The 27376-nt window shown below is 50.4% G+C and overlaps 1 protein-coding gene across 14 annotated transcripts in view; it reads right to left on the bottom strand.

The window, feature by feature from the left end:
• The window catches only part of TNS1 (tensin 1), a 229600-nt gene that overhangs the window by 63245 nt on the left and 138979 nt on the right, over positions 1 to 27376 (bottom strand). For all 14 annotated transcript variants that reach the window (XM_037015945.2, XM_037015948.2, XM_037015950.2 and 11 more), the window contains 10 exons: positions 26808 to 26858; positions 25551 to 25673; positions 25059 to 25123; positions 23409 to 23492; positions 19707 to 19819; positions 19290 to 19350; positions 18997 to 19072; positions 18278 to 18407; positions 16958 to 17023; positions 15690 to 15806 (listed from right to left, as the gene is read on the bottom strand). In XM_037015945.2, the coding sequence (XP_036871840.2) occupies positions 15690 to 15806; positions 16958 to 17023; positions 18278 to 18407; positions 18997 to 19072; positions 19290 to 19350; positions 19707 to 19819; positions 23409 to 23492; positions 25059 to 25123; positions 25551 to 25673; positions 26808 to 26858 (886 nt within the window). The remainder of the gene's footprint in view (positions 1 to 15689; positions 15807 to 16957; positions 17024 to 18277; positions 18408 to 18996; positions 19073 to 19289; positions 19351 to 19706; positions 19820 to 23408; positions 23493 to 25058; positions 25124 to 25550; positions 25674 to 26807; positions 26859 to 27376) is intronic.

Raw genomic sequence — 27376 nt, 5'->3', positions numbered from 1 at the left:
CCTCAATCCCTAGCCGGCCAGTGCCCAATACACAGACCTAGAGAAAGTGGTGTCCCACAGCAAAAGCAGTAGACTGGGAGGCAAGGGGTGGGAGCACTAAGGTCTCGGTTTACCCCTCTACATAATGCGAGAGTACCAGATAATCCCTGAACTCCTAGCCAGCTCCATACATTCAAGGATACAACTCAGAGAAAATGCTCAGCCAGGCACTGCCTGGATCCCAGAGCCTGGACTCTGTGGGTCCAACTCTCCCTTCTTGCTTGGCAGCTCCAGGATCCAACTCATCCAAGACTATTTCTGCAGCAGCCACAGAGCCCCTGGGGGCTAGGACAGAAGTGGTGGCTTACAGGCAGTCTAGAAATACGTCATGCTGCCGAGGTTCTGAGGGCCAAGCAGGGCAATAAAGAAGCTAATTTATTTTCATCAGTGAAGTGCCGAAACCCAAACCCTGATGTGAGCTGACCCAGCAGACAGGGAGGGGAGCTCCCCACCCAGAGCGGAATCAGCTAGGTCACAGCCTGCCAGGTCTCACCACAGGCCTGGTGAGGGAAGGGGACAGAAGGGGAGGCCAGGGTTGGCTAGCTCAGACAATGTAGCTCCGGGTCCCTGGGGCTGGCCTCTTCCCATCCTGCTGGTCTGAGCTGGGCAGGCAGGCAGGCTTTCCATTTTAACTCAGCCCTTATTCTCAGGGCTCTCAAACCCCAGACAGCTCCACATGCCCAGTTGTGTACGATGGGGTGGCACAGGGGACAGGGGCGAGGGAAGCAGGGCTCCTCAGACCCCTGCCCTTGTGAACCATAGTGACAAATGGCAGGAATCAGAACCCTAGTTCTACATCTATCTGGCTGTGCAAACATGGGAGATTGTTTAACCTCTCTGTGCCTGTTTCTTCATCTGTGAAATAGGAATAGGAATAAGAATACTCACCCCACAGGAGGGTCATGAGGAATAAAGGAAATAATAGGCACCTAATACAGTCAGCCCTTGAATAATAGTTTGAACTATATGGATCCACATATATGGATTTTTTTCAATAAATATACTGAAAATTTTTTGGAGATTTGCAACAACTTGAAAAAACATTTTCTTTTCTCTAGCTTACTTTATCGCAAGAATACAGTATATAATACATATAACATACGAAAGATGTGTCAATCAACCATTTATGTTATCAGTAAGGCTTCTGGTCAACAGCAAGCTATTAGTGGTTAAGTTTTTAGAGAGTCAAAAGTTATAAATGGATTTCAACTGTGCTGGGGTCAGTGCCCCTAACCCCTGTTTTGTTCAAAGATTAATTGCAGCATCTCACATATGGAGGGTATGTATAGATTTTCCTTCCTTCTACTCCCTAACCAAATTGCTGGCTGAGAGTGAGTGTCAATTAACAACCTTCATGAGGCCAATATAGCACTATCAAAATTATAAGGGCATATATTCTTCCACTCAGCAGTTCTACTTTTAGAAATTGTCCTATAGATAGACTTGCATAATGAAAATGGTATATGTACAAAGTTATTCGCTACAGCATTTTTAAAAACAGAAAAAGATTGGAAATAACCCAAAAGTCCATATTACTTAAATACAGTTAAATAAAATATAGCTAAATAAAACACAGTACATATATACAGTAGAATATTATTCAACTGAAAAAAATGCAATGGCTCTTTATGTGCTAGTATGGAGAGATCTCTACCAAATGTCATTAAATGGAAGAGCTCGGGGAAAAAGCCAAATCTTCACAATGGCTACCAGACCCTAAATGATCTGGTCCCCATTACCTCTGACCACTATATCCCATTACAGCCTTCACTGCAGTCATACAAGTTACTTGGATGTTTCCCAAACATCACAGGTGGGCTCCTGCCTCAGGACCTTTGCACTTGCTGCTCCCCTTGCCTGAGGAAATATCTTCCTCAGATATTTGCTTGGCTGACTCAGTCATTCCTTCAATTCTTTGCCCATTTGTCCCCTCCTGAGTGAGGCCTAGGCTGATGAGCATTTTTAAAAACTTCACTCACTGCTCCATAAACCCCATTCCCAATCACCCTTACTCTGCTCTGCTTTTTTTCCTAGAATATCACCTTCTAACATGCTCTCTCATTTACTTACAATGTCTTTTTAAATGATTTCTTTGTCTGTCCTATCCCACTAGAATATAATCATGCCAGAGGCAAGGATCCTTGTTTTGTTCTCTGCTGCATGATCAGTGTCTAGAATAGTGACTAGCATATAGTAGGCACTCAATAAATATTTGTTGACAGAATGAGTGAATGTTACTGTGGACAGTCCACGGACTAAAGAACACAAATGATTTGCCTTTTCTTCATCAACAGAGTGGATTCAAAGTTATGCCTATAATCACAACATTCTCACTTTCCTGCATTCTGAGATATTTTCTGAAGCAGAATAGAAAGAACAGCTGTACAGCTCTCCAGCAGTCACAGAACCCACAGCCTAGCCATCACTGATGACTAGTGACAGGGAGGCAGGACCTCTAGAGGTTAGACCCTGGAAAGACCCTGAGAGGTAGGCCTGGCCTGCCCCCAACTATGTGTGTGACCTCCACAAATCCCCCAAGCCCTGTGCAGAGGGAGTGGCTCACAAAGAGGAATGGAGACAGGCATTCGGATGGTGCCAGACAAAAGGCACAAAACACACCTGGTTTAGTGTGGTAGGAAGAACACTGGCTTGCAGCCAAAGGCCTGGGTTTAACAACGGGGATGGTCAAAAGGTAAACTAAGTCATACTCAGGGTTGCATTTTATAAAGTACTACCCAAGGTCAGGTAGTGGGGTCGGTAAAAACTAACATTAATTGATAACTTCCTACGTAATAGGACCAGGGCTGAGTAACCACAAATTATCTCATTTAATTCTCAGCCCTGTAGGAGAGGTACGATCCTTGTCACCATTTTACAACTAGAGCACTGAGGCTCAGAAAGGCTAAATGATTCGCCCATAGTCAACAGAAGGCAAGATGCAGAGCTGGAGCTTCATCCCAAGCAGCCCGAGTCCCCAGCCCGTGCTCTCAACCACTCTGGCGCCTCTACTGCCTCCCAGGGATGCAGATTTTGTCCCTTCTCAGCCACCCTAAGACACTGTCCTTCTTAACTTTAATAGAGACTGCCTATTACTGAAGGTATGTGAGCTCAGTGACTTGGGCAAGATTTTAGAAGGTCTCTTGCCAGGGAGAGGGGCACAGAGAAGAAAGATTTACAGTGAATGAATCATCCACGAGCAGCTGGGGAAATAGCAAGAGGGGAATTGTAAAAGGAAAGAGGACTGATGATTCTCCATATCCCAGATCCACTGAAACCTCTTCCCATAAATGGCTTCAGACTGCCCAAAGGCCTGGGAGAATGGACCATGAGGGAGGGGCTCTGTCACGTGAAGAGAAGCACACCAGCTCGTGGGCAGAAGTAGGCACGATGCAGACAAGCTCCAGGGAGGATGCTGCTGCAGAGAGGGGCTGGGAAGCCAGCACAGTCAGTGAACAAGTTAAACTCTGCCAAAGAGCAAACCAGCGTTGGCTAGCACCTGTGAGCCAACCCCAGGCCAGCTGGCCCAGTCAGAGAGCAAGAGGGCTAGGACACAGCCTCCAAAGGCAGGGGGTAGATCCCAGGGCCAGAACAGGTCCAGTAAGAATAACCCATAATACTCCAGGAAGACAACCCTCACCACCAAGGGCTGGATGCTGTGGGCTGCAGGGGAAGACTGGAGGGCTGGCAGCCTGAGGGAAATGTCCATCCTGGCAAGCACGTGCCCTCCTTGTAGCCGGGCAGCGTCAACCTGCCCACCTTGGGCGGGGAGCTGAGTACAGGGCAGCCTGCACAGGCCGAGAGGAGGTGAAGCCACTGGGTGCTCATCATTCAGCCACATCCACAGGGCAGGAAATCTGGGCTCCAGGGACACATCTGCTGCAGGGTTGTGCAAGCTCTCTTTTCCCTTAACTCCTGGTTTGTTCTCCCCTACTGAGCCCCTTGCATGCAGCTCCCTCAGCCTCACTTACACCTTTTCCAACATTCCACCTTCTCCAATGCCAGCATTTCACTAACCTCCTACCCAACCCACCCCAGCATGAAGGAGTAGGGAGAGGGAGCCTGCCAGATTTGATTGCTTTTCTAGACTTTGTGCAATGTTGTTATGCCACTTCTAGAGCCACTTCTAGATTTGAAAAATAATTCTGTTTTCAAAGCCAGCTCCCCCCTCCCAGGCCCAGTACAAATGCAGCTCCTCTGCAAAGCCATCCGCCTCTGATCACCGTCCCCAAAAGCTACACCCTCCAGAGAAGCCAAGGCCTTCGGCTGAGATCTTGCCCCAGCCGAGGGTGGCAGGGATGGCAAGCTCATCTGATCTTGCTGCACCCCATCCCCACACTTGTCTACAGGCCACTCCAGAGCACGGCTGTGTACAGCCCCAGGGCTAGAACAGGGCCTTCCACCAACAGCTCATCTATAAGGATTTGGGGAAAGAAAGGAGAGAGAAAAGAAATTGGGGGGGAAAGAAGGGAGGGAGGAATGATGACTGAAAAGCAACTTGGGTAAGAAAAAAATATTTGATGAATGGAAGGTTAAATTTCTGTTCTTGGACATGGTTAGAGTCGGTGTCTCAGGGACTTGCCAGGTCCAGCTGACTTGCACTCGTCTACAGGTCTGGCAGGAAAGGAAGAAGGGAGGGTGGTTGAGGGGGAAAGAGTGTACACTCTCCTCTTCCCTGGCCTGGAGCTTGATATCTGAGCACAACAGGAGGGCAGACGTCGCTCAGGTCACTGGCCAAGAGCTCTGTGTCCTGAGTGTGCTCGGCCTTCCAGCCTCTACTTGATGGCAAAGATTACGGAAGACCAAAGGCACATTCACTCAGGAGGGTATTGGTTTGCCGAATGTTCCATGGGCAGACACCGCTCTCCAGGCCTGCCAGCTGTCCCATGGAGCAGCCAGCTAAGGATGCCAGGGCATGGGAACCGGCCCCTCCCTGCCCGACCAGGAGCAGTGCTCAGCAGGTGGCCAGCAGATGTGAGGTCAAGCATGTCATCGTCTTTACCCACAAGGTTGGGCCAACCTTACATCTGAATTCTCAGCACCGTGATTGTTCCAGGAGGTCAGGAGAGGACTCCCCTCTTAGGGAAGGGGAAGATCCCCAGATCTTCCTCAAGAAGCCATTCCATCCCTGTCTGTCACTCTCTCCACCCTGAGACCCTCTCCCTTTTTTCTCGACATCTATGCCCAAGGGGACTAAGAAGGCAAGGACCCAACCTCCATGCCACAGCTGAGCCACCCTCTCACAGTCAGGAAGTTCTACCAGAGAGCTAACTCAAACTCCTCCTGCTGCAGACTAAACCCTTTGTCCTATACGACATGACAGAACAGAGACAAAACTTTCTGTAGCAGCTTTGAATTTCTCTCTCTGTGTGCATCCTACTACCCTGAAGCCACAGACCAGAAGGGCTGCCCTCTCCAGCAGATTAGGATTCCCCAATAAAATTCAGTTTGCACTGAACCCCAATATCTCAGCACCCATGCTTAGAAAAATCATACCCTAAATCTCCAGCTCAGAGACAAGGGCAGATGTATCACTGTGGGACGCTTGGACCCTTTTCATGACTTACTTGGGGCCACCTGGAATCTTACAGTCCCCCCCTCTTACTGGTTCCTCCCACACTTCACCCACAAATTCAGGAGGCAAGAACTACAAGCCCCGTGAAGGTATGTCACCATGACGTTCACCATGGCCACAGGTGTCCTCCGAGGGTGGGCACAGAGGCTGTTTTCCCCACTGCCTAATTGCCTGACTCCCAACCCAAAGGGGGCTACCTCCTGCTACCCTCCCTCACCCTGCCTGGTCTCAGGGAGATGAGGGGACACAGGGCCCTGTAGGTGGCAGAGGCAGCTGGGAGGCAGAACTTGTGGGCTTTTGTGCTGCTCCACTGTCCAGGGATATGAAACCCAGCCTCCCTCTCCGGGTAAGGTTTTCCAGGCCACTCCAGGCACCAGTTCCAGGGCTGGAAAGAGATCAGACCAAGCAGCCTGAAGCATTTCGGGCTATGCTACAGATGAATAATCTTTTATATCAAGATCATAAAATGATAGGAAGCAGTATTGATCCCTGACTCTGGCTTCAGACTCCCGAAGTTGGAATCTTTCCTTCACCATATACTCAGATGTTATCTTAGACAAGGCCCCCAACCTCTCTATTATTGCCTCAGTCTCCCCATCTGTAAAATGCAAACACTAATAGATTTGGGTCTCAGCTGTGACAGAGGCCCCCAGAAAATGAGTGCGACATTCCAAAAGTCAGGCAGGAGACCAGAGAGGGCTTGCAGGAAGAGATGACTGCCTTGAAGAAAGTGAAAAGACAACCCACAGAACAGGAGAAAACATTTGCAAATCATATATCTGATAAAGGACTTGAATATATAAAGAATTTATCACTAAATTACAAAAAGACAAAAAAAATTTTTTAAGTGCAAAGGATATAAATAGACATTTCTCTAAAATACATATATGATGGCCAATTAACACTTGAAAAGCTGTTCAACATCATTAATCACCAGGGAAATGCAAATCAAAAGCACAGTGAGATACCACTTCACACCCACTAGGATGGCTAGAATCCCACAGACAGAAAGTAAGTGTTGGTGAGGAAGGGTAGGAATTATAATCCTATATAATATAACCTTGGATGGTAGGAATGTCAAATGTTGCAACCACTTTGGAAAACAGCCTGGCTGTTTCTCAAATGATTAAACATAGGGTTACCATATGACCCAGCAATTCCATTCCTAGGTACTCAAGAAAAAATGAAAACATAAATCCATGCAAAACTTATTCTTCATAGTATTCAAAAAGTCAACACAATGCAAACATTCATCAACTAATTTGTGTACAGAAAAAATGTGAGATGGCCATACAATGGAATATCATTCAGCAACAAAAATGAAGTATGGATATATGCTACAATAGGGATGAACGTGAAAACATCATACTCCGTGAAAGAAGGCCACAGAAAGCCACATACTATATAATTCCATTTACAAGAAGTATGAAGACTAGACAAATCTAGAGAGATAGGAAGTAGATTAGGATGGGGTGGAGAGAATGGGGAGTCAGTGCTAATGGGTATGAGGTTTCCTTCAGAGGTGAGGAAACTGTTCTAAAATTAGATTATGGTGATGGTTGTACAATCTCAAATCTACTAAAACCCATTGAATTGTACCCTGTAAACAGGTGAAGTTATGGTGTTAAATTATATCAATATAATTTTATAATATAATTTTACTATATAACTGTATTTCTTATATTGGGAATATATAAATTAGCTGTTAAATTTTTTTTTTAAGAGAGACATAGCTGAGAACTATCTGTGGCTCTAAGCTACCCCCACGCACATCCACATCAAAGGAGTGAAGGGCAAGGAAGTCAAATATTCTAAGAGGAACCTTACAAAGTGTTGTTTTGCTGTTGAATGTCACCTGCTAGGGGTTTTTCCCTCATCTCAGTGAGTGTCCCGGGGCACAGAGGACGTGACACAGAGCCTGGCTCAGGCTGGAAAGTCGAAGGTGAGAGGCAAGCAGGAGGACAGAGAGGCACAGCCTTGGGCACCTTAATTCCACGCTTTTCTGAGGCCAAGAGCACTTAAGAGCTCCTGTGAACCAAGAGGACGGAGAGCCAGCCTGGGGCTGCCTCAGGCCCTGCCCTAGAGCGCCCCCTGGAGGGAAGACCCGTCCCCAGCAGGAGGCGGGAGCGAGGGAATTCTGGGCCAAGGCAGGGATGTGAGCATCTGCCAGAGCCAGTCACCCATGTGAAGGAAAAGGTGAGTAACAGATTCATGAAGAGTTGGAGAAGGGTCTCCAATAACACCCAAAACACTGCTCAAGAGGAGAGAGTGCATTCAGCACCACCAGCATCTTCCATTGGCAAAAACCTCCAGAGTCCTATTATTCGGGCCTCTGTCTCCACACAGTGTGCCTCGATTCCCTCACAATGGTGCCAGGCAGGCACCATTCCTGATCCCTTCCCTCTTCTCCTCTCTTCCCTTAAGTCAGGAAAACAGAGAAAACCTGCTGAATACACACACACACACACACACACACACACACACACACATGCACTCACGCACACACACAGCTGGTGCCATGTAGGAATTGATGGAGGAAGAAAACTAACTCGGACTCAAGTTCCAAGTTCACTGGCAGTGGGCATATTTATTACTGACCAGAAGATCTTTTGTTATCTGAGAGTGACTAGAAAAGACACAGGACTTGCCCTAATGCCTAATGTCCTTCAGGGGCAGGGGAGGCATAGGATAGGTTTGAAGGACAATGGCAGACAAACTAAAGTGGCTTTGTAACCACACCCTGCAAGTTCTGCTTGTTTAGCCTAACAGTCACAAAACAATAGCCTCCTCCAGGTGTGTGGAGAGGAGTGGCCAAGAGAACGCACAGTCAGTTTTGCCAGGCATGGGCAGGCATGCAGGGCTGGCTGTCATCTAGTCATTGTCATCGCATCGCCCTCAGCATCCTCATCATCATTAGGGTTTTAGAGCTGGAAGCCCCTTTGGAATCCATCCTCTGCAAGTCACTGATAAGGAAACTGAGAGCCAGAAAGGGGCAGCAACTTTTCCAAAGTCATACAAAAAGTCAGAGGCATGTCTCCTGACTCCCGAGAATGGGCTTCCAGAACAGAAGCAGCTGCAGATGGTTCCCGGAGAGTAGAGGGGCCAGGGGATGTGGGCTTTTTCTTAGGAACAGATGGCTTGTATACATCAAAATCGTATCTCTATCTTCTCTTGCTCCTCAATTCAATAATAATAATAATAGACACAAATTATTGCCAGCATAGTACATACCAGCTACTCTACTTTTCACATTTCATATACATTACCTCATTGAATCTTAACAATAGTCCTATAGGGAAAGTATTATTACATCCATTTTGCAGAGGAGGCATTTGGGTCTCAGAAAGCCAAAGTAACTTGACCAAGGAACACAGTTATAAACAACAGAGCTTGGAACTAGATCTTCTAATTCTAGATCCCAGGGTCTAAATTCCTATAGTAGACATTAATGTGTTCCACATCATTTCAGATTTCCACCTTCAATGTACAATTTCTTTGCCCCCTTTTAAACTAGGTATGGATATGTAATTTGTTTTGGCTAATAAAATATGAGAAAGGAAGTATGTCATGTCCAGACAGAAGCAGTGTGCAAGTCACAGTGTCCTCTACCCACTGCTGCAGAAGCATTTATGAGATGAAGCCACCACCAGTCTGGAGTAAATAAGAACAAAGACCCCTACCAACCTCCACTAGACAGACAGCATGGACGGGAAATATGCTTTCATTGGGTAAAGCCACTGAGAATTTGGGGCTGTTTCTTACCCAGCATAACCAAACCTCTCCTGACTAATACAGCCACTGAGGTATGCTGCTTACCACCTGAAGCTCGTGAGTGGAGAAGGCCTGAGAAGGACGCTCAGCAGGCCCATCTTAGCTCCCTCCAAGTCACAAAAAGAAACTACAATTGAGCTCCAAGAAGTGGAAAGAATCATTACCCCCTCATACTACATGAAATAAAAACCTAAAGAAAACAAGTTACCAAGGACACCCAGAACCTAAATCTCCTGCTTCCCTGGCCAATATCTACCCGGGTCTCTCTGTGTATCTCTCCATGTGTCTCACCTGTTTCTCTCTCCTTCTCATTCTCTGTTTGCTGGCTTTCTCTCCCTCCCTCTTTCCTCTCTTTCAAGAAAGTCAGAGAATCCTTAGACAAGCAAGCTCATGAGAAGTTGCCACAGACCGGGGACCCAGGCTGCCATCAGGGGAGCTCTTCTCCAGCTCAGTCAAAAGACCTTGAGGAGGAGGTGGGTGTCCTACAGAACTGGAAGCTCTCCCCTCAGGAAGGTATTGGCTCTCCTCACAGATCCTCGGAGGGCTGAGAAGCTTGAGCTCAAAACCAAGACCCCTTGTCACCAGCCCCTGGCTCTGGTGGGACCACCCCCAGAAACCAACAAATCAACAAAGAGCTGATAGGCATCACGCAGGAGGAGAAACCCAGAAGTGGGTGCTTACCAGCTCCCATTTCCATCTTCAGCCAGGGCAGGGCACTTGTCACATTCTCTCTTCATTCTTTCTTCTGGCCCTGAGCAATCTGCCACTTTTCCCAGCACTGGCCCCTATTCCCAATTCTTTTAAGTCATGAGAAACTCTAAACAACTAAATGTCTGAGGATGTCAGGGGAGGAGGGGAGTGACAGGGTGAGCAGTGGGGCCACTCTGACCTGGCCAACCTTTGGGCTCCTTGGAGGTGAAAGCCGCCCACATCCCTTGGTCTGCAACTTGCTTCCGAGAAAGCTCACCCTGGAACACTCGAGAGGAATTTGGAGGCTGCTCTGTGCAGCATAGGCAAAAACACAGCCCCACTCCCACCCGCAGGGAGCTGGGAGCTGGGCATGGGGCTTCAGAACTCTGGCCAAACAGCTAATGGGGCTTCTGGAGGCTGTGAAATGTGGTGTGAGCCAGAGCGCTGAGCTGGCAGGCTCCAGACCGAAGTGGAGAAGACAGAGGAAGCCTGCAAGGAGGAAGCTGGTGGGGAACCAGGAGGCTCTCCCTCCACCGGCTCTGGACCTTCTCTGCCTCCCCACGCACAACCAAGGCTCCAGGCATTTGGCTCCAGGCAACCCAGAAAACTCCTTCAGCTCAGGTATTGACTGAACTGTGTTCCCCCAAAATTCAAATGCTGAAGTCCTAACCCCCAATACGTCAGAATGTAACTTTATTTGGATACAGGGCCTTTAAAGAGGTAATGTTAAAAAGAGGTCATATGGGTTAACCCTAATCCAATCTGACTAGTCTCCTTATAAGGAGAGGCAATTAGGACCCAGACAAGATCATGTGAAGACACAGGGAGAAGACGGCTGTCTACAAGCCCAGGAGAGACGCCTCAGCAGAAAGCAATGCTGTTGACACTTACATCTCAGATTACTGCACACCCCCCAATGAACTGTGGAAAAAAAAATAAACATCTGTTTATTTTAAGCCACACAGTCTGTGGTATTTTGTTGTGGCCACACAAGCAGACTAAGACACAGGGCGATCAGGTTCACCAGAGAGCACTGCTCCCAAAGCAGGGAGTACCCAAGATTGTAGGCACTCCTCCGCTCCCCAGCCACCTGTCCCAAGGCCTGGAACTTTCTCTGGTCAGAAAGTTTTTGATATTGAGCTTCTATCTGATTGTTCACCTTGCATCCCTTCCCCACCCTGCTGGCCTAAGTACAGGGGCACCAAAATGGTCCCTAAGCCTCCATGGTTACTGCCCCCTCAGTCCGCCATGCAGGGGCAATTCTCCCTCTTCCCTGGTTCTATTTCTGGACATGTCCAAAGTTAAATGACCTGTCCTGGGTGGCAGTGAGATTGCTGTCATCAAGAGTTGGACAACTCTCCTAACGGAGCCACCTGAATTAAGGGTGTGGGGGTGCCAAATAAGCTGAGCTCCAAGAGAGGTGGAAAGGGATTTGGAGTCAGACCCCTGGATTTAAATATCAACTCCACTTTCCTACCTCATGACCCCGGGCAGGACGGCTGACCTCCCCACACTTTGGTGTGGCCATAGGTGCAATAGGGTCCACACAGCAGGAGCTGAAGTCATGCAAAGTGGGTTCCGCAGGTGAGGATTTCCTCCCCTTTGCAGGTCCCTTCCCCTGTCAAGCCTCAGTTTCCCCACTGTTGTAGGTGTGCCTCAGGGAGCTCTGTGATGGGAGGCCAGCCTACAGACAACAGAAGTCCCCACGGATTTTTCTTCCTTCGTTTTGCTACCATGATGGATCAGCAATGTCTTGAGGGAGCAGAAGATGGCTCTGAGAGTCACAGCGCTGCACACACGAAACCTGAGTGGGGAGTTGGCAGATGCAGGCAGTGAGGAAGGGGTTAAACACAGAGCCGGTCCTGACACAAAGGGCTCAGTCAGGGTCTCCTGGAGGGCTTCCCAGAGGAGCAGGAGCTATGAGCCCAGCGCTGACTACTCCTCACAGAGAGGGGGCGAGGGGCAGCCCAGGCCAGAGATGACCTCTGTTCCCAAGTGCCTGGCTCAGTGTCCCCCGCCCTCCTCTCTGAGTCATCCGGTGGGCTCCAGACGGACTGGCCTGGCCTCTCCCCTGGCAGGCCTGAAATAGGAGACACAAGCTACTTCCAGAAATGGCCTCACCTCACCTTGGACACACTATCCTCTCCCTATTTCGAGAGGCTAGCCCCCTACCAGAGGCACTCCCGAGTGGGAGTGGCCTTGGGGGTAGGGGCAGGATACCAAGGGATGTGCCTTGGCTGTTCCCTGCACTGAAGTCCCACTAAGTGCCTGCCGTGGGGCCAGCCCTGTAATTTCCCAGGTGTTACACTCCACGCACCACCGCGTCTGACACCTCCCTCATCCTGAGAGGCAGGACAGAGAGCATCTGGTCTGCCCAGTGGGCAGTGAGGCATGGAGTCCAGCAGGTGGGGCAGAGGAGGACAGACTCACCCAAGCTCAGCATGGGTCCAGGGATGGCCACAGGACCAAATGCCCAGAACAGAGGCCTCTGTGGTTACCAGGATTGCCCAGGGTTAGTGCTAGTGGTTAGCTAGTTGTTCTTTACAAGCTAGGCAACCTTGGGGTGGTTTCTTAGCCCCTGTGCCCTAGTTTCCCCATCCAGGTATACTAGTTGCCCACCTTGTAGGGTGGCTGCAAGGATGGATGAGATGGTAACTGTAAAGTGCTAGGCACCATGGCTGGCCTGTGGCACAGCCAGGGCTGGCTGCCAAGGCCCAGGGCCTTCCCCTTTAGCCCTCTCTTCAGGCCCCTCAGATGCCGGCCACAGCCACTACTGACAGAGACCCACGAGGAAACACAGCAGCGAGCCTGCTCCCCAAAAGCAGCTCAAAATGACTTGTTGACTCAATCCCATTTTACAGCAGAGCAAACTGAGGCCACAAGAGGCAGGCACCTTGCCAAAGGATTTGAACCCGGGGAGTTTGGCTTCAAAGGGTGCATTCTTAACCCCTGTACTAAACTGCCTTTCGTGAAAACCACCACAGTAACCTGATGACACAGGTACTATTACCACCCCAAGTTGGTAGATAAGGACACTGAGAGCACAGGAGAGAGACAATTTGACCAAGGACAAGCAGTTACAAAGGGGAGAGCTAGGGGTTTGAGCCCAGGAGTGCTCTGAAGCACACATGCCCACCCACTACATGATGAGTTGGCCTGCTCCGGGCTCTCCCCAGGGCACAGGCAGAGCTGCCCCGGGTATCACATCTCCCACCCAGGGTCACTCCAGGGAACACCAAGCTCCCTCCCAGGCTCTAGCTGGAACCACTACTGAGCACCCGGGGTCTTGGGGGCTGGGCACCCTTACCCCAACTAGCACATAGGAAAAATGAGGCATGGGGACTTGCCCACAGTAGAGAGACAGACACAGGCTTCCTGCTTCCCTCCCTTGACCAGAGAATTAGCCAGAAGAAAACGTCTTTACCTCCCAGCCCCAGAATCTAGAACCTTCCAGAAGTGCCCCAGCCTTGCAGGACTGGGATACTGATCAGTGCTTCTGCTCCAGTGCAAGTCCTGGCTCACTTTCCTGGCCCTGGGGACACACAGTTGGACAGGCAGGGTCTGCCCTGGTGACCAACCCAGCTGCAGAGCTCCAGGCCCAGGCCAGGGAGTAGCATGGAGGAGCCAAGAGCCCCTTCCCCTGCCTTCCCCCCTGCCCTTCAGGCATAGGGCCAGCTTCTCAGTCTCCAGACAGGAGCCCCTCTGTCCCTGCACGACGAGCTGACCTTTAACTGGCCAAAAGGTCCCACTGTTTCTCTCCCCTGCCCGGGGGAGCAGACGGGAGGAAAATGGAAGGCGGCAAGGGGGTGGGAAAAGGGTCCAGGCACTCCCCCCAGCTTCTCCTTTCCCCCGTGCCTGCCTCTCCTGCTGCCATTCCCTCTGCCGCAGCAGTCTGCCCCCTCGGCTCCCTCACAGCCCACCGGGTCCCTAGCCCTGGACTTCCCACAGCCTGTCCTTCTTCTCCCTTAATCATTTTACCTTCTGTTTGCCTGGCACGTTATAGTTTACTAAATGTTTTTACATTTATTACTGCATCAAATCCAAACTAGGGAGAGATGGGAGACATTGGAAATGCCTTCAAATTGCCAAGTGTTCTTGTTAAAAATGCAAACCTCCCCAGAGCAGTGAACCATTAGGCTAGCAGCCACTGGTACCTCAGGACGAATTCATTTCATCCTCTGCCTTCTCCTCAACCACTTAGCACACACAGGTGGGGTCGGGGGGAAGAGTGCTTTTGTGGGGGGCAGCCTCAGCAGGGTGGGGTGTCTGGGCCCTTGGGGGCTGGAGGGGGTGGGGAACTAAGGTGGCTGTGAGGACAAGTCATCAACTTTGTGATGGTGCGTGTAAACAACATGCTTTCGTCAAGCCCAAAATTCTAGCCCATCCACCACCCTCGTCCCACTTGCTCTGAAATCCATCACTCATACTGGTGTCTCCGAAGCTAGAGGGAGAAGCTTTACTTGAGGAAAGGCCTAAAAGACTTTCAGAGTCAAATACAAAACCTTGGAGAAGTAGGCAGCAAGAGGCAGGGGAATGCAAAGGGAAGAGGGCGGGTGAGGCCAGCAGGCCTGGTTCTCACCAGCGCAGCTCTGCCATGCGGCCCAGGATTCCCAGCAGCACAGCCCCACGCTAGGACCAGCTTCAGCTGGGAGAAGCCCAGAGACTGGGAGCTGGCGTCCTTGAAAGGACATATCCCCAGCTGTGGAGGCAAATAAGGAGATCCTTCCTTCATGCGGGTCTCAGTGACCCCCAACTGAAAACTGACAGGGACTAGGCAGAGGGTCCTGAGGGTCCTTCCAGCAACCACAGTCTGCAGTCCTAGCACCAAATCAGGAAAACAAGCCTATGGTCAAACCCCAGAGAGGCATCTCAAGAGTTCCTGGGCTCCAGGAACGCTCACTTTGGGAGGTCCTGACCCAAATCCCATCACACATATTCAAATGAACCACAAAAACAAATATAACCGATATACAGCTCTCAAGAACTGAACTGAGTTGCAGTTGACCATTTGGCATAATGTGAGGTTTTGTAGCTAAATTAAACATGTATCAATTTCAATTCTGTAGCTTGCTTTTCAAACTTTGGAGCCCAACAGTTTGTTTCCAGCTCTCCAGCATTTTCGTTGGCTATTGATGAAAGCCTGTAGGCCCTAGATGCTGCATCTACATTCCTAGTGCTTTGACCCCAGGGAACTCAGGCCACAAGCCTGGAGAAACCCAACAGTACGTTTAAAAGAATTCTAACAAATGCTGTGTTTGCAGCACGGGGATACCTAAGGTGCCATGAAGGCCACCTCCTCCGAGGAGCTCTCCCAGGTCAATTCAGCTCTCAAGAATCCCTCCCCTGCCATTCTCAGAGCACTGGCCATCCATGAGACTTGTTTGGCAACAACGGTACACCCTCATGTGACTGGCTGCATTCTTTAGCTGTCTGCATTAGTTAACACATTCATGTGTTATCTTCCCCCACTGAACTGTGAGCTCCCAAAGGTGCCTTCGCCTTCTCCCCCACCTCCCATTGAGACCAGTGTGGTGTCACGGCCAACCGAGAGAGCAAGGCCATGTGAGCAGGGACTGTGCAGCTTGGATGGGGGCTAGAAGCCAGCAGTCCCACCTACCCTCCATGCCATCATCTCGATGCCCATTGAAGTTGTCATAGGAGTCCCAGCGGATGAGGGGGTCAGCAGTGTTATAGTCCACGGATATGCTTGGCCCATTCTCCAGGTGTTCCAGGCCTAAAAGGAGTGGGAAAGGGCAGGAGGACAGGGAGGGGAAAGAAAAAATGATCAGCAGCTGGAAAAACAGGAAGTCCACCAGCTCTCCCACGAATGCTCCCTAAGGGACTTCTCCTTTTCCTGACTACGGTGGGGTGGGCCCAGTGGCTTAAGTTGGACAGAGAACCCAGGGTTCTGGTTTCTTAGTCTGGAGAAGGCTCATGCCAGGTCATGAGGGTAAATCAGGACAAACGGCACTGAGCAATGAAGACACCCCCACCCAGGAGAAAGCGGGGGGAACCCTCTCACTGAGTGTTTGCCTCTTTTTCTTAGGTGTCCCAGGGACCCCTGGACCAGTGCCAAGAGACCCGAGAGTCAGTCTTTGGAGTGAGGTGAAGTATGGGAGATACTTGTGATGTCCCACGGAGTCGGGGACAGCAAGGAAATCATAGCCTTGACACTGAGAAGGCACAAGGTCATAACAGCCATCCCCCTGTCTCCCATTTAAGATGCTTTCCACTCCAGGGAGAAATCTGAGAAGCAAGGCAGAGTGTCTCCTACACAGCCAGAGAAAGCCCACGATGAAGATAGCACAGGCTGCAAGTCAGGCCTTCTGAGGCAAGTCACTTTCCTGATCTGGCAGCCCTTTCTCCCATCTATCCAGAGTCCCTCCGTCTGTGGCCTAACTTCATCTCTTCCCATTCCGTTCTCAGATAAGATGGAGAACAGCTGGTCTCCACATATAACCAGCCTAAAGGCTGAACGCTATTATTAAATTGGCCTTCTCATCTTCAGGTTGAATCACCTCAGTTCTCATACATTCTTCTTGTCCATTCAGCACCTCTGAGTGTCCCCTCGGCAACTCCCTCCATCCACCATGGCCCTCAGTCTCTGAATATAATAGGATGATGACCTAATGGGACCAGAACAGTTCATCCAACTCAGCGCCTCTTGGTCTGCTTTTTTATTTTTATTATCCAGAGATTAAGTCACTGTTCACATTTAGCTGGGGGTCCACTATGATACCCAGACCCTTTACAGCTGGCCTGCCTCTCATTCACAGTAACTTGATCATTATGGAGTAGATCAGTGGGGGGCTGGTGGGAGTGGGGTAGGGACACGTCAGGATGGAGGGAAGTGGGTGGAAGAATGAATTCTAATGTGGCTTATACCTTGAATTTTCTCAGGCCCATAAGAAAATACAAATTCCACTTTGCCATATTCTGGAAATCGATCATCTAAAAAAGGAGAAGAAAAGCAAAAATGGGCAATTAATTCCCAAAAGGACTCCATAAAAAGTTTTCTTCTAGAAAATATTAATATATGTATATATTGTTGATAGTATATTTTATATACAAATATATATTATATGAAAGTATTTAACTCTATGTTTAGATACATATAGTTATAATTTAGCTTCTGTCTTCCTAGCCTGATATAACCATTTCTAACCATTTCTATTTCACGTTTTGCTAGCAGTTACTGCTAAGACGGTAGATAATAGTCACTGTTTTTATGCCACTATTTCTAGAGATGCTAGTTTTAAGTAATCTCTATTGATTCACCATGATGAAGGTGAATAATCTGGTTCACTTCTACTCCCCCACCTCCATCCATCTTAATCTATCATCATCGTCATCATCATCTATTCTACTGATTACCTTTACACTTTAAATACTATAGTTAAGCCTCTGTTTCTCAATCTGCCCATTTTCAGTGGTGTCTCCTGACTCCCTCCAGAAGAGGAAATTTGCCCTTCTCTTCTCCCATGCCACCAGCCCCCTTTATTTTGTGAGCTATTCTTTTATGTTTCCTTGTTAAGACTGATAACATTCACATTCTATTCTGTAATTAGAATGGCATCCTCTCTTTTGCCCTCCTGGCTCTAGTCCAGGGAAAGCGCATTAGAGAACACTCTTCTCGGGCACAAGCCAGGCTACACCGGGGGATCAGGCCCCCCCTCCTCTGAGCCCCAGCCGTACTCTGTTCTCTGCCTGAGCCCAATCTGGAAAGATCACCATCCAGCACTTGTGGGAAGAAAAGTCACAGTAGAGATAGTGTCTGCTCCCTGGGGCACTGGGGCACCCATAATTCCTATACATGTCTCCATCACTGTGGAAATCACTTCATAGGGTTAAGTTTGTGTGTCTCGTACCCTCATGAGACTGTGAGCCCCTGACTTCTTTCTGTTTGCATTCCCAAGGTCTAGCACACACCTGGCACATAGAGACGCACAAGTGATACTTGCTGGAGAGATGGAGAGATGGATTAATGAATGGATGGATTTGGATAGATGTGGATATGTCCTGGGTATAGACAAGACCTCAAATGGTTAGAGGAAAGAAACAAAGGGTGACACCTCCCTGAATACCCCCCCTTGCCTCAGAAAATGGTCCCCACTTTATTGCTACCATAGCTCCTCCATTACTGCTCTTCTATCCTGGGGTATAATTATTCCTTGCTAGGTCTTTCACTCCATTCAATGAGCCCACCTTTGAAGGCATCATCAAGGTCTTCCTTCCCAAAGACGACCCCCAGGTCATGGATGGCGCATGTGTGGAACTGTGCACGAAAGATGACATCCCGTGCTGGGCTCCGGAACTTCTTGTGGTAGCACTTCAGCTGTGTGGGAAAGACAGCAGAACCCATCAGGGATCTGAGGGCGGAAAATCAGGCCCAGAGAGCCTCCTCATCAGCTGCATGACCATCCCCAAGGCTCACCCCAAACCCAGAGGGGGAGACAGGATCTCAGAGCTGTCTCGGGGAGCTTCTAGGACAGCAGAGCATTGAAAGCCAGTCATGACCTGTGGGGACAAAACTGTCCTCCCAAGAAGTTTCTCCATACAGGTCAGAATGGACAAAGTAGGAGAGCATTTAAATTGCAGGAGGAAGAACTGATGGTAGAATTGAGGGAGTCCTTCTAAGCAGCAGGAAGCCAGGAGGAACAGTTTGCCCTGAGAGACTTTCCCTGGAGATGTCCCCGAACAAGAGACAAGCCCAGGGAACAGGGTATCCAACTCTGAGGCAGGGAAACAGACAAGATCTCAGAAGCTGGGAGGTCGTGCGGGAGCCCTGAGCCTATGCCCCCCAGGCTGGCAGCCCACCAGGAATGGCCGTCTTGTCTGGCAAGACAGGAGAGGAGAGGAAGAACAAAGAAAGTAGAAAAAATAAACTGGGAGGAGGGCGCTTGAGACAGAGGGGCAGCGCTCACCAAGATGTCCCCCTTCAAGAGCAGCCCAGGCTCGATGGTGATACAGATGCTGGTCTGGCTATCTCCTTGGACGTTGCTAAGGGAGACGGGCAGGCAGAAGGAGACAGAGTGGCTGAGGGGCGGGCAGTGCACTTTCTCCCTGCTGCCCCTCTGCCAGAAGGCCACTGAGAGCTCAACGGCTCCACCCCTCAGCCCTCCCTGGGAGAGGCCCTCCCGCAAGAGATTCTAGGCACGAGATTCCACCCTGCCCCTGGTCCTCAGCCTCAGGCCCCTCATTCCCATGGGATACCTACTAGATTCCAGATGTGTAAACAGGTTGCATGGCCTGGTATATCCGGAGGAATGGCCGACACCCTAGAAGGGAGCAGCGGTGTTAGCTAAGCCAGCAGAAGCAGTGGGAGGAAGCGGGGGTGTGGGGAGAGAGTCAAGGAAGGCAGCACTGGGACTGGACAGGTAGGACGGGGAAGAAACACCAACTTTTCATTTGAAAGGCATTGTTAAGTTTACAAAAAACATTGCCACATTCAATACCACATGGCAGCAGGCATTGTTAGTATCAAACCCATTTTTCAAATGAATAGACTGGGGCTCAAAGAAAGCTCCGACAGTGGTACACTTGAGACTCCAGTCCAAGCCTACATAGGATTTAACCGCCCTCAGCTGCCTCTGAAGACAGGCAGGGGAGGGAAGCCAGAGGGCTCAACAGGTACCTCCTTTAGACTCGAAGTTGGGGATGCCGTGCATGATCACGTGGTGTAGAAACAAGGGCTTGTTGTTCATTTTGATGGAGCCAGAGAGCAGGCCACTGAAGTAATGCACATACCTGGAGCAGGGAGAGGGGCAGCTTCAGCCAAGGAGTGCCTTGTGGGGCACAGGATTCCATTCCCTTTTATCCCAAAACACTGCCCTACTCAACCCCCTACCACCACCCTCCAGTCCTCCTGGAGGCTGGATCTTGGCCCCAGCACAGTCCTCCCTTGCTGCCTGTAGCTCCAGATAGGGAGGACAAACAGGCACTGCTACATCTGGAGTGAGGCCAAACCACACCTCCCACTTGGGGTTTGCTAGCGCCCTCTGGTGGTCACCATGAGCCTCTCTTCCCTGCTTCACTTCCCAACCCCGTATTCCTCCTCGCATCCCTGCCCAGGCATCACTTAGCTGCACACGGCTGCACAAGGCAGACTAACCAACCACGGAGCAGCTCTAACACCCTTACACCAAGCTCAAACCAAGCTTTCTGCTTATACTCACAGGCCCCAGTTCTGTCCCAATAGACCCATCAACCACATGACAGTCCAGAAAATAGGAAGAGCTCAATAATTGCAGTCCTTTGCTTTGTAATATCGTGCTGACACATATGAAATACCTCTATACATCCAAGTGGGAGACAACTAACTTCCACTGAGTATTTCTATGTTAGGGTCAAGATCCCCCAATTGTTTTAACAAAGATCTTGTTGGAAGAATGCAAGAAATAACCAATCTTCACTCCTCCTAGAAGGGAAGGGAAACTAGGGCCAGAAAAGGTCACTGACACACAGCAAGAACACAGAAAGCCAGGAGTGGGTGGGTAAAGAAGGGAAGAAGTCTCAAGTCCAATGCATCTGCCAGAATGAGACGTCAGTCCTTCTGCTGTGGACTGGTCACTGCTTCCTCCTTTTCTGATTGGCCAGAGGATGCCAACTGGGTCAGCTGGACCAATGAGAATGCATCCTGAGACTCCTCAGGGGCCAATGGGGCTCTTTGAGACAGGTAGGACCAGATGCACATGACCATGACAGTGGTCCCCTCTTGTCTCTAGGCTCCTTGGCCCACCTCCAGGCCTGTGGGCCTCTGTCCATGGGCTGGGGTGGGGCCACCTCTGACTACCTAAGCAAGAACAAGCAAGATAATCTGATGGGCAGTGCTAGCTCCTATTCAGCCCCTGCCCAGCCCCCAGCCCCATTACTTAAACCGGAAACCTGGGATGGCGGGTTCCTATCAAATCTCCAAATCATGCCAACAGGATGTGTCTGTGCACTGGGGACAATGAGTCCGCGGGTGGGGTGACAATGAATGGGGGAGCTGCAAAACCCCTCCTTCTCTCTCTCCCTGCCCCCCTCAACTGCAGCTGCTCCATTCCCCGCAAACAACACTGATGAGAAGGCAGAAAAGTGGCAACAAATGCATAGTAAACCCAACAGTTGCACTTTCACATTTGGGTGCAAAAAGAATTACCCACCCATAGCAGATGTAATCACAGATACAAACTGCAAGGCAGAGACATATAATTCAGCAAACACACCCTGTCACCCCCACCTGCATGCTGTGTGAGCACACACTGAGCATAATCCTATTCCTGAGGGAAAACATTGGCTTTCGGCTTCAGAGATGCCCATTCTCTCTGAGCCACATCTTGCCATTATCATAATGTCACGTTCCTCTATTTATACCCTTTATCCTTCAAGGTCAGGGGCCAGACTCATGACCAAGGCCACCACCAGCCATACATAGCAAGCCGGGGACTGAAGAGCGGGTACTTGAACAATAGTTTTTTCCTCCCTGGGAAGACTCCAACTGATCTACAGCTGCTGTGTCTGGCAGCCTGGCCAGAATTTTCTGCACATAAGACATCCTGTTGCTGATCATTAACCCAGAGGCTGGCTACCTCTGTCCTATGCTAGGCATAAGGTGCTAGATTGCCTGAGAACTCATGCATTTCTGCTTGGGCTTCCTGCTACAATGGCGGAGAGAGTCCCCAACAGGGCCAGGACACTTCCAGCGAGGCAAGCAAGGTTGGGGAGATAGAGTGCAAGCTGGGGACCCCAACATGGAGAGGCTGGAAAGCTCCAGAACCTGCAGCCAGGGGATCCTGCTTGCCTGTCAGTGTTCTGTGGGGCTAGAAAAGTCAATGGGATGCCTGGGCCCAAAGGCCTGTGTGATTGCTGTTTCCTCTGCTTGGACTCCACGCCAGACCCTCACTTGGACGCTTCCTTCTCCCTTCTCAAATTTCACCTCATACGTTGCCTTCTCAGAAAGGGCAGTCCATTTGAATCAGACCCTGTGCCCACCTCTATCTCCCCCTAGCCCATCATGTTCTGTTTTGGTTTCTTTTCCCGTTTGAAGCACTTCTCACTATCTGACATTCCCTTGGGGGCTTGTGTCCTTAGAAATGATCCCTAAGAGGTAAGCTTCATGAGACTTCACCTGAGAAATTCAGCACGACAGCCCCAGTGAGCAGAGCTGTGTGACACATCACAAACACTGTGGCAGGCCCACGGCTCCAGCCACATAGGGCCGGGCCTCAGTCCCAGGCACCAGTTCTCCCCTCCTGGCCTACGTTTCCCTGCAGTTTCTGGCTCTTACTCCCCTGCAGCTTCCCTAGACTTCCCTGGACTGGATACCACCTGTGCCTCCCTGGGGATCAGACATCATTAAACAGCATGCTGGACACAGAGTGGAATCTGGGGGCAGCCCTCAGGACAGTGGGCAGCACAACCTAGGGGCACTGCCCTGGCCCCACTCACAGGCTCCCATGGACATTCTAGGTCTGCCACTACTCACAGTGGGCCCTGGCCACATCGAGTCCCCTCCCTAGGCCCAAGCTTCTCATCTGTAAAATGGGAATGTCTGGCCTCAAATCCACCACTGCCAAGAGGTGCTCCCTGACCACCCTCACTGATCCCCCATCTCCTCCCAGTGCCTCTGCAGGACTCCATTCTCCTGCTTTCCTAACACGGATCACTACCTGAAACCACCTTGTTGGGATATTTACCTACGTAATGTCCTTCTTTCCCAAGAGAATATCAGCTCACTAAGGACAAAGGACTTTGTCCTCTTCAACGAGGTATCGCCAGCACACAGAAGGTAGTAGAATGCCTAAAACTTGCTGAATAAATTTATGAATCCACCCCTGCCATGCTTCCTGCCCCAGATGTTATGGACTTCACAAGGCCACATGGTTGAAAGCCCTCAGTAAAATTTCTGAAGCTCTCCCAGCAGCAGGGGGCCCTTATCATGAGTGTCTGTGACTGCCCCAGGGCAGACAGCAGTGACATCAGCCTCCTGGAGGCTCATCCAAGCATGGACGCAATCCTCTGCCAGGACCAAGAATGGCACTGCCTTCTCTACATGCTGCCTCCTTGCACCCAGACCAGTGCAACTCCCGCTCATAGCTGAGGAGCTCCAGCCCTGGCCTCAGCAGCCACCTGCCAGCTGCCCCTGGATTCTCCAACATTCTTGAGTTCTCCCACTCCAGGCTGGCACCTGAGCATGTGGGTTTGGTACATCCCCACCTGGGTGCAGCTGTCCCATTCCCCACACGTAAGTGAGGCTAGCCCACATATACAGCAAGCGCGCGCACACACACACACACACACACATTCACACGCATGCCTGTGCACATGCACTGGGCCATGAGCCCCAGAGACCCACCTTCTCTGGGATGGCTGGCCAATGGGCACAATCTTATCCTCATAGAACCGCTTCATTGCAAACCGGTCCAGAGCCTGATCGGCACTGCAGGGAAACAGGTAGTCAGAGGAACCAATTCCCATGTCTGAGAATCCCTCGTGTCCCCACCCGTGTTCCCCCAGACCTGCAGAGCCCTCCAGCCACCCTGTGCTGAGAAGCTTTCAGGAAGAGAGAGCCTCAGCACCTCTCTATCCTGCATGCTGCAGTGTTCAGCCCAAGGCCTTTGCAGCCAGACAGCCTGGGGCCCATCTCAAGTCTGCTACTTCTCTATTAGTCCTGCATCTTGAGACAGATTATTTAAATCTTTCTGAACTTGATTTTCCTTTCCTGTCAAATGAGGGTGATAAGAACCTTTCTCATAGATAGTTATGGAGATTAAGTGAAAAACAGCTATAAAGAGCTTGGCACATGTGGGCACACAAGTAGGTACATAGGCAATGCTCACCATTAAGGAAGATTAGGCTGGTCTGAGTTTCTGAAAGTTAGAAAACTACCATCCTATTGGCAAGCCCCCCACAGAGCATTCTACCCATCCTCAAAGAGATCATTGTAAAATGAAGAGACAGATCACATAGTTCCTCTGTTTGTGACTCTCCAATGGCATCCCATCCCTCTTAGAATAAACGCTACAGTCCTTATTGAGGCCCACAAAGCCCACAGGCTCCGCCCCCTCCAGCTTCTTTGCCCCTTGCTCAGTGGGCTCCACCCATGCCAACCGGGCTCCACCCATGCCAACCTCACATCCCCACCACAGTCCTTTGTCCTTCCCCTCCTGTCTGCCTGGAATCACCTCCCACCCTCCCAGACTGGATATGACTCAGCCCTGTCCGTCCCTCTCCACTTAATTCTGGTCTCTGCTCAAATATACCAACTCAAGAGGCCTCCTCTAACCACACATCACCCCCTCCTGCTGTCTTGCCCGAGTCCCCGTCCTCTCACAGTACATGTCACCTGCTGTACTGAGGAACTTGTTTACTAATTTAATGCCCATGGGCACGGTGGCCTGGCTTTGCCCACTGCTCTACTCCCAGCACCCAGAACAGCGCCTGGCACAGTGGCTGCTCAACAACCGCTGTTGAGTGAAGAACCAAAGGATCAGACCAGTTCCTCTGCTCTCTGGGGAATGGAATCAGAATGGGATTCGCCCACTGCCTGTGTCCTATTCTTACTCCAAGACACCTAAGTGGGAAGAGGGCCCTGCTGGCCAGAGGCCTGAAGTTGGATAACTTCTAGAAGGTTCTGCCAGATGCAGATCTGATTCAACATTTCTTTCTGATTCCCTCCCTGCTCACTCAGTGAAACAGAAGGCAGTTTGTCAAGGAAAAGTGGCCCCAAGAAGCTGGCTGGCCGGGGTGTCCATGGATGGAACTGCCTCCCATGGCTGTGCCCACCTGCATCCCAATAGAGGGATGGACCCTGCTCTCTTCTGCTCACTGAGCACAATCTCCTGCCTCAGAGCTATGGGCAGGTACCTCCTCCCTTCTATAGGTCCCTCCACCTCACCCTCAGCACCTCCCACCCCAAGGAGGGGACCAGCCACATCGGAGGAGGTTGCGGGAAAGGGTCCTGCTGTTAATATTCAGAGAATGGGAGGCCCAGGGGCCCTCTTACCTGGCAGAAATGTTGCTGTAGTGCATGTAAGCCGCGATGACAACACCTATCCTGCCTCGGTTTCCCTGAAAGAGCCCCCAAACATAAATACCTTTATTCCTAAGGCCAGCTCCATTGCCCCAGAGCCCATCTAGAAGCCTTGGAGAAAAGGGGGCAGTGGCTGGAAAAAGGGGTGTGGTTCTAAGAGAGAACAGCAGGAGGGGGAGGGAAGCAGGTGGAAGCTGACTTTCCAAGGGAAGAAACACAGCTGATCATCCTCTGCACGAGAGGGACCCACACACTGGTATTCTCCCCTTCTTGAGAGTACACCCGAGACAGAACCTATTATCCCCTGAAAGGACCGTATACACAGACAGGTTTGTACGCTCACACAATCCAATGGTACAAGCAGGAATACATGCTCTGCCAAGAACACACCCATGGGTGTGTGTGTGCATGTGCCCCATGCGTACACACACATGCTCACTCACAAGCTGCAGGCCCTGCTCTCACCTTATTGTGCAGAACGATGACATTGTGGGGGTCTGCATTGAGCCAAGTGTCCATGGCCTTGCAGACACTGCAGATCTTCTCCAGGGCTGGGCTATGGAGGTCGGGCCAGCCAAATTCCAGGACCTGTGGCCCAAGCCATGAGGGAGAAGTGGCAGAAACTCAAGTCAACGAGGGAAGCAGGGGCAGCACACAGCTCACGTGGCAGGACCAGGGCAGCAGCCAGCAGCAGCCAGGCCTCAGTTCCTGCCCTGCCCACCAGCCCAGCTGGGAGCTAAGGGTGTAAAGGCAAAGGACAGTGGCCAGGATCAGAGACCCTGGGTCCAATTCTTGGCTCGGACACTGGCCCACTGCATGGCCTCAGGCAAGTCACAGCCCCTTTCCCAGCCTGTTTCTTCATATGTGCATAAAACAAAGGCTTGAAGCCAATAATGCCAAGGTCCCTCCTATATGATTCTGAGCTCAAAATGTGCTGGGGCTCCCCAAGTTGCCCCCAAGCTCTCCTCCCACAGACAACCCCAAGGGACGGCACAGGGCCAAAGAGAAAAAGTGAGGGGCTCCCTGCTGTTCACAGCTCTTATCCAGACCCTGGATACACAAACCATCAATTTTTCAGGCTGGGGGAGAGAAGCCTGAAGGAGATAGAGGGTAAATCTGAATGGCAATCTTCAGACTCCTCAATACGTTTCTTAAATCACAGTCCATTAAAATAAAAGAGAACTTGTGTGTGGAATGGCCCAGACAGCACATTAACCCAGCCCACCCACTTTCAGAGGGGCAAACTGATGCTTGCCCAGGGTCACACAGCCAGAATCCAGAAGCAGACAGCTGGGCAGAGCCCCAAACACAGCTCACAGAGGTGCAAACTAGCTATGGGAATGTCCACACTGGCAATTCCCAGCTAGTTGAAATCCAAAATAGTTCTCAATAAAAGTAAAAATCTCATAGTTCCAGCCTCACTCCAGAGATTACATGTGTACCCCAGGGGCCAGACCTGGGTAGGAAATTGCTGTACCAAGCTTTGCTCTCTGTAATTTGTATTACAGAATTTATAATACACTTGTATTTTGTAATTTTTATAAGCTTTGTTACTTATAATTTGTATATGGAAACAATATATACAGTATTTCCCATTTTCCAAATAGAAGGTGGCACTGTAACGTCAAATAGGCTTTTCAAACTGTCATAGCCCCCTCCCCCAGGATTCCCCCTTCTTGTTCAGGTGGGGAGAAGCCCCCACCCCTGATCATCATGGCTCACCTTGGCGTGGAGCTTCGTGATGTCAGGTCTGCGCTCAGAGAGGTTGAAAAGCTAGAAGGAGGACAAGAAAGTTACTCTAAGATATCTGCTGCTCTCCTGCTCCCTCCCTCTCTCTCTCCCTCTCTCTCTCTCTCTCCTGGTGAAATTCTACCCATACATGAGCTTACAGCAGAGTCCCACAAGGCACCACACTGATGGAGTCCACATCAGGAACCAAGAGGAGTTCAACTATAGGTCCCCAGGGTAAAGAGGGGCAGAGAGAGAAAGAAGGAAGCAGCCCCTCAGCCACTGCCCTCAGCAAGTGGGCTGACATCCGGGACTGACAAGGAGAGGGGATGGAACCTGTCTCCAGTCCTGGGCCACCCCAAGGTTGATATTTCCCCATACTGAGTGGGAATCCAGTAGTGCTAAATGATTAAGTATTTGGCCATCTCTGGTTTCCATTTCATGCGCTGACTTTAGAACCTCACCCAATGAAGATGCAATGGCTCTGTGGTCAGACACCCTCCATCCGAGGGTGCAGATCATCCTGGGTGGGCCCTCCCGGGCCCTCCCAAATCCTTGACACC

The sequence above is a fragment of the Manis javanica genome, chromosome 12 (assembly GCF_040802235.1).
Source record: "Manis javanica isolate MJ-LG chromosome 12, MJ_LKY, whole genome shotgun sequence".
In the NCBI taxonomy this organism is placed as follows: Eukaryota; Metazoa; Chordata; class Mammalia; order Pholidota; family Manidae; genus Manis; species Manis javanica.
The sequence above is the reverse complement of the archived record's forward strand: the minus strand, read 5'-3'. Positions and strand labels throughout refer to the sequence as shown.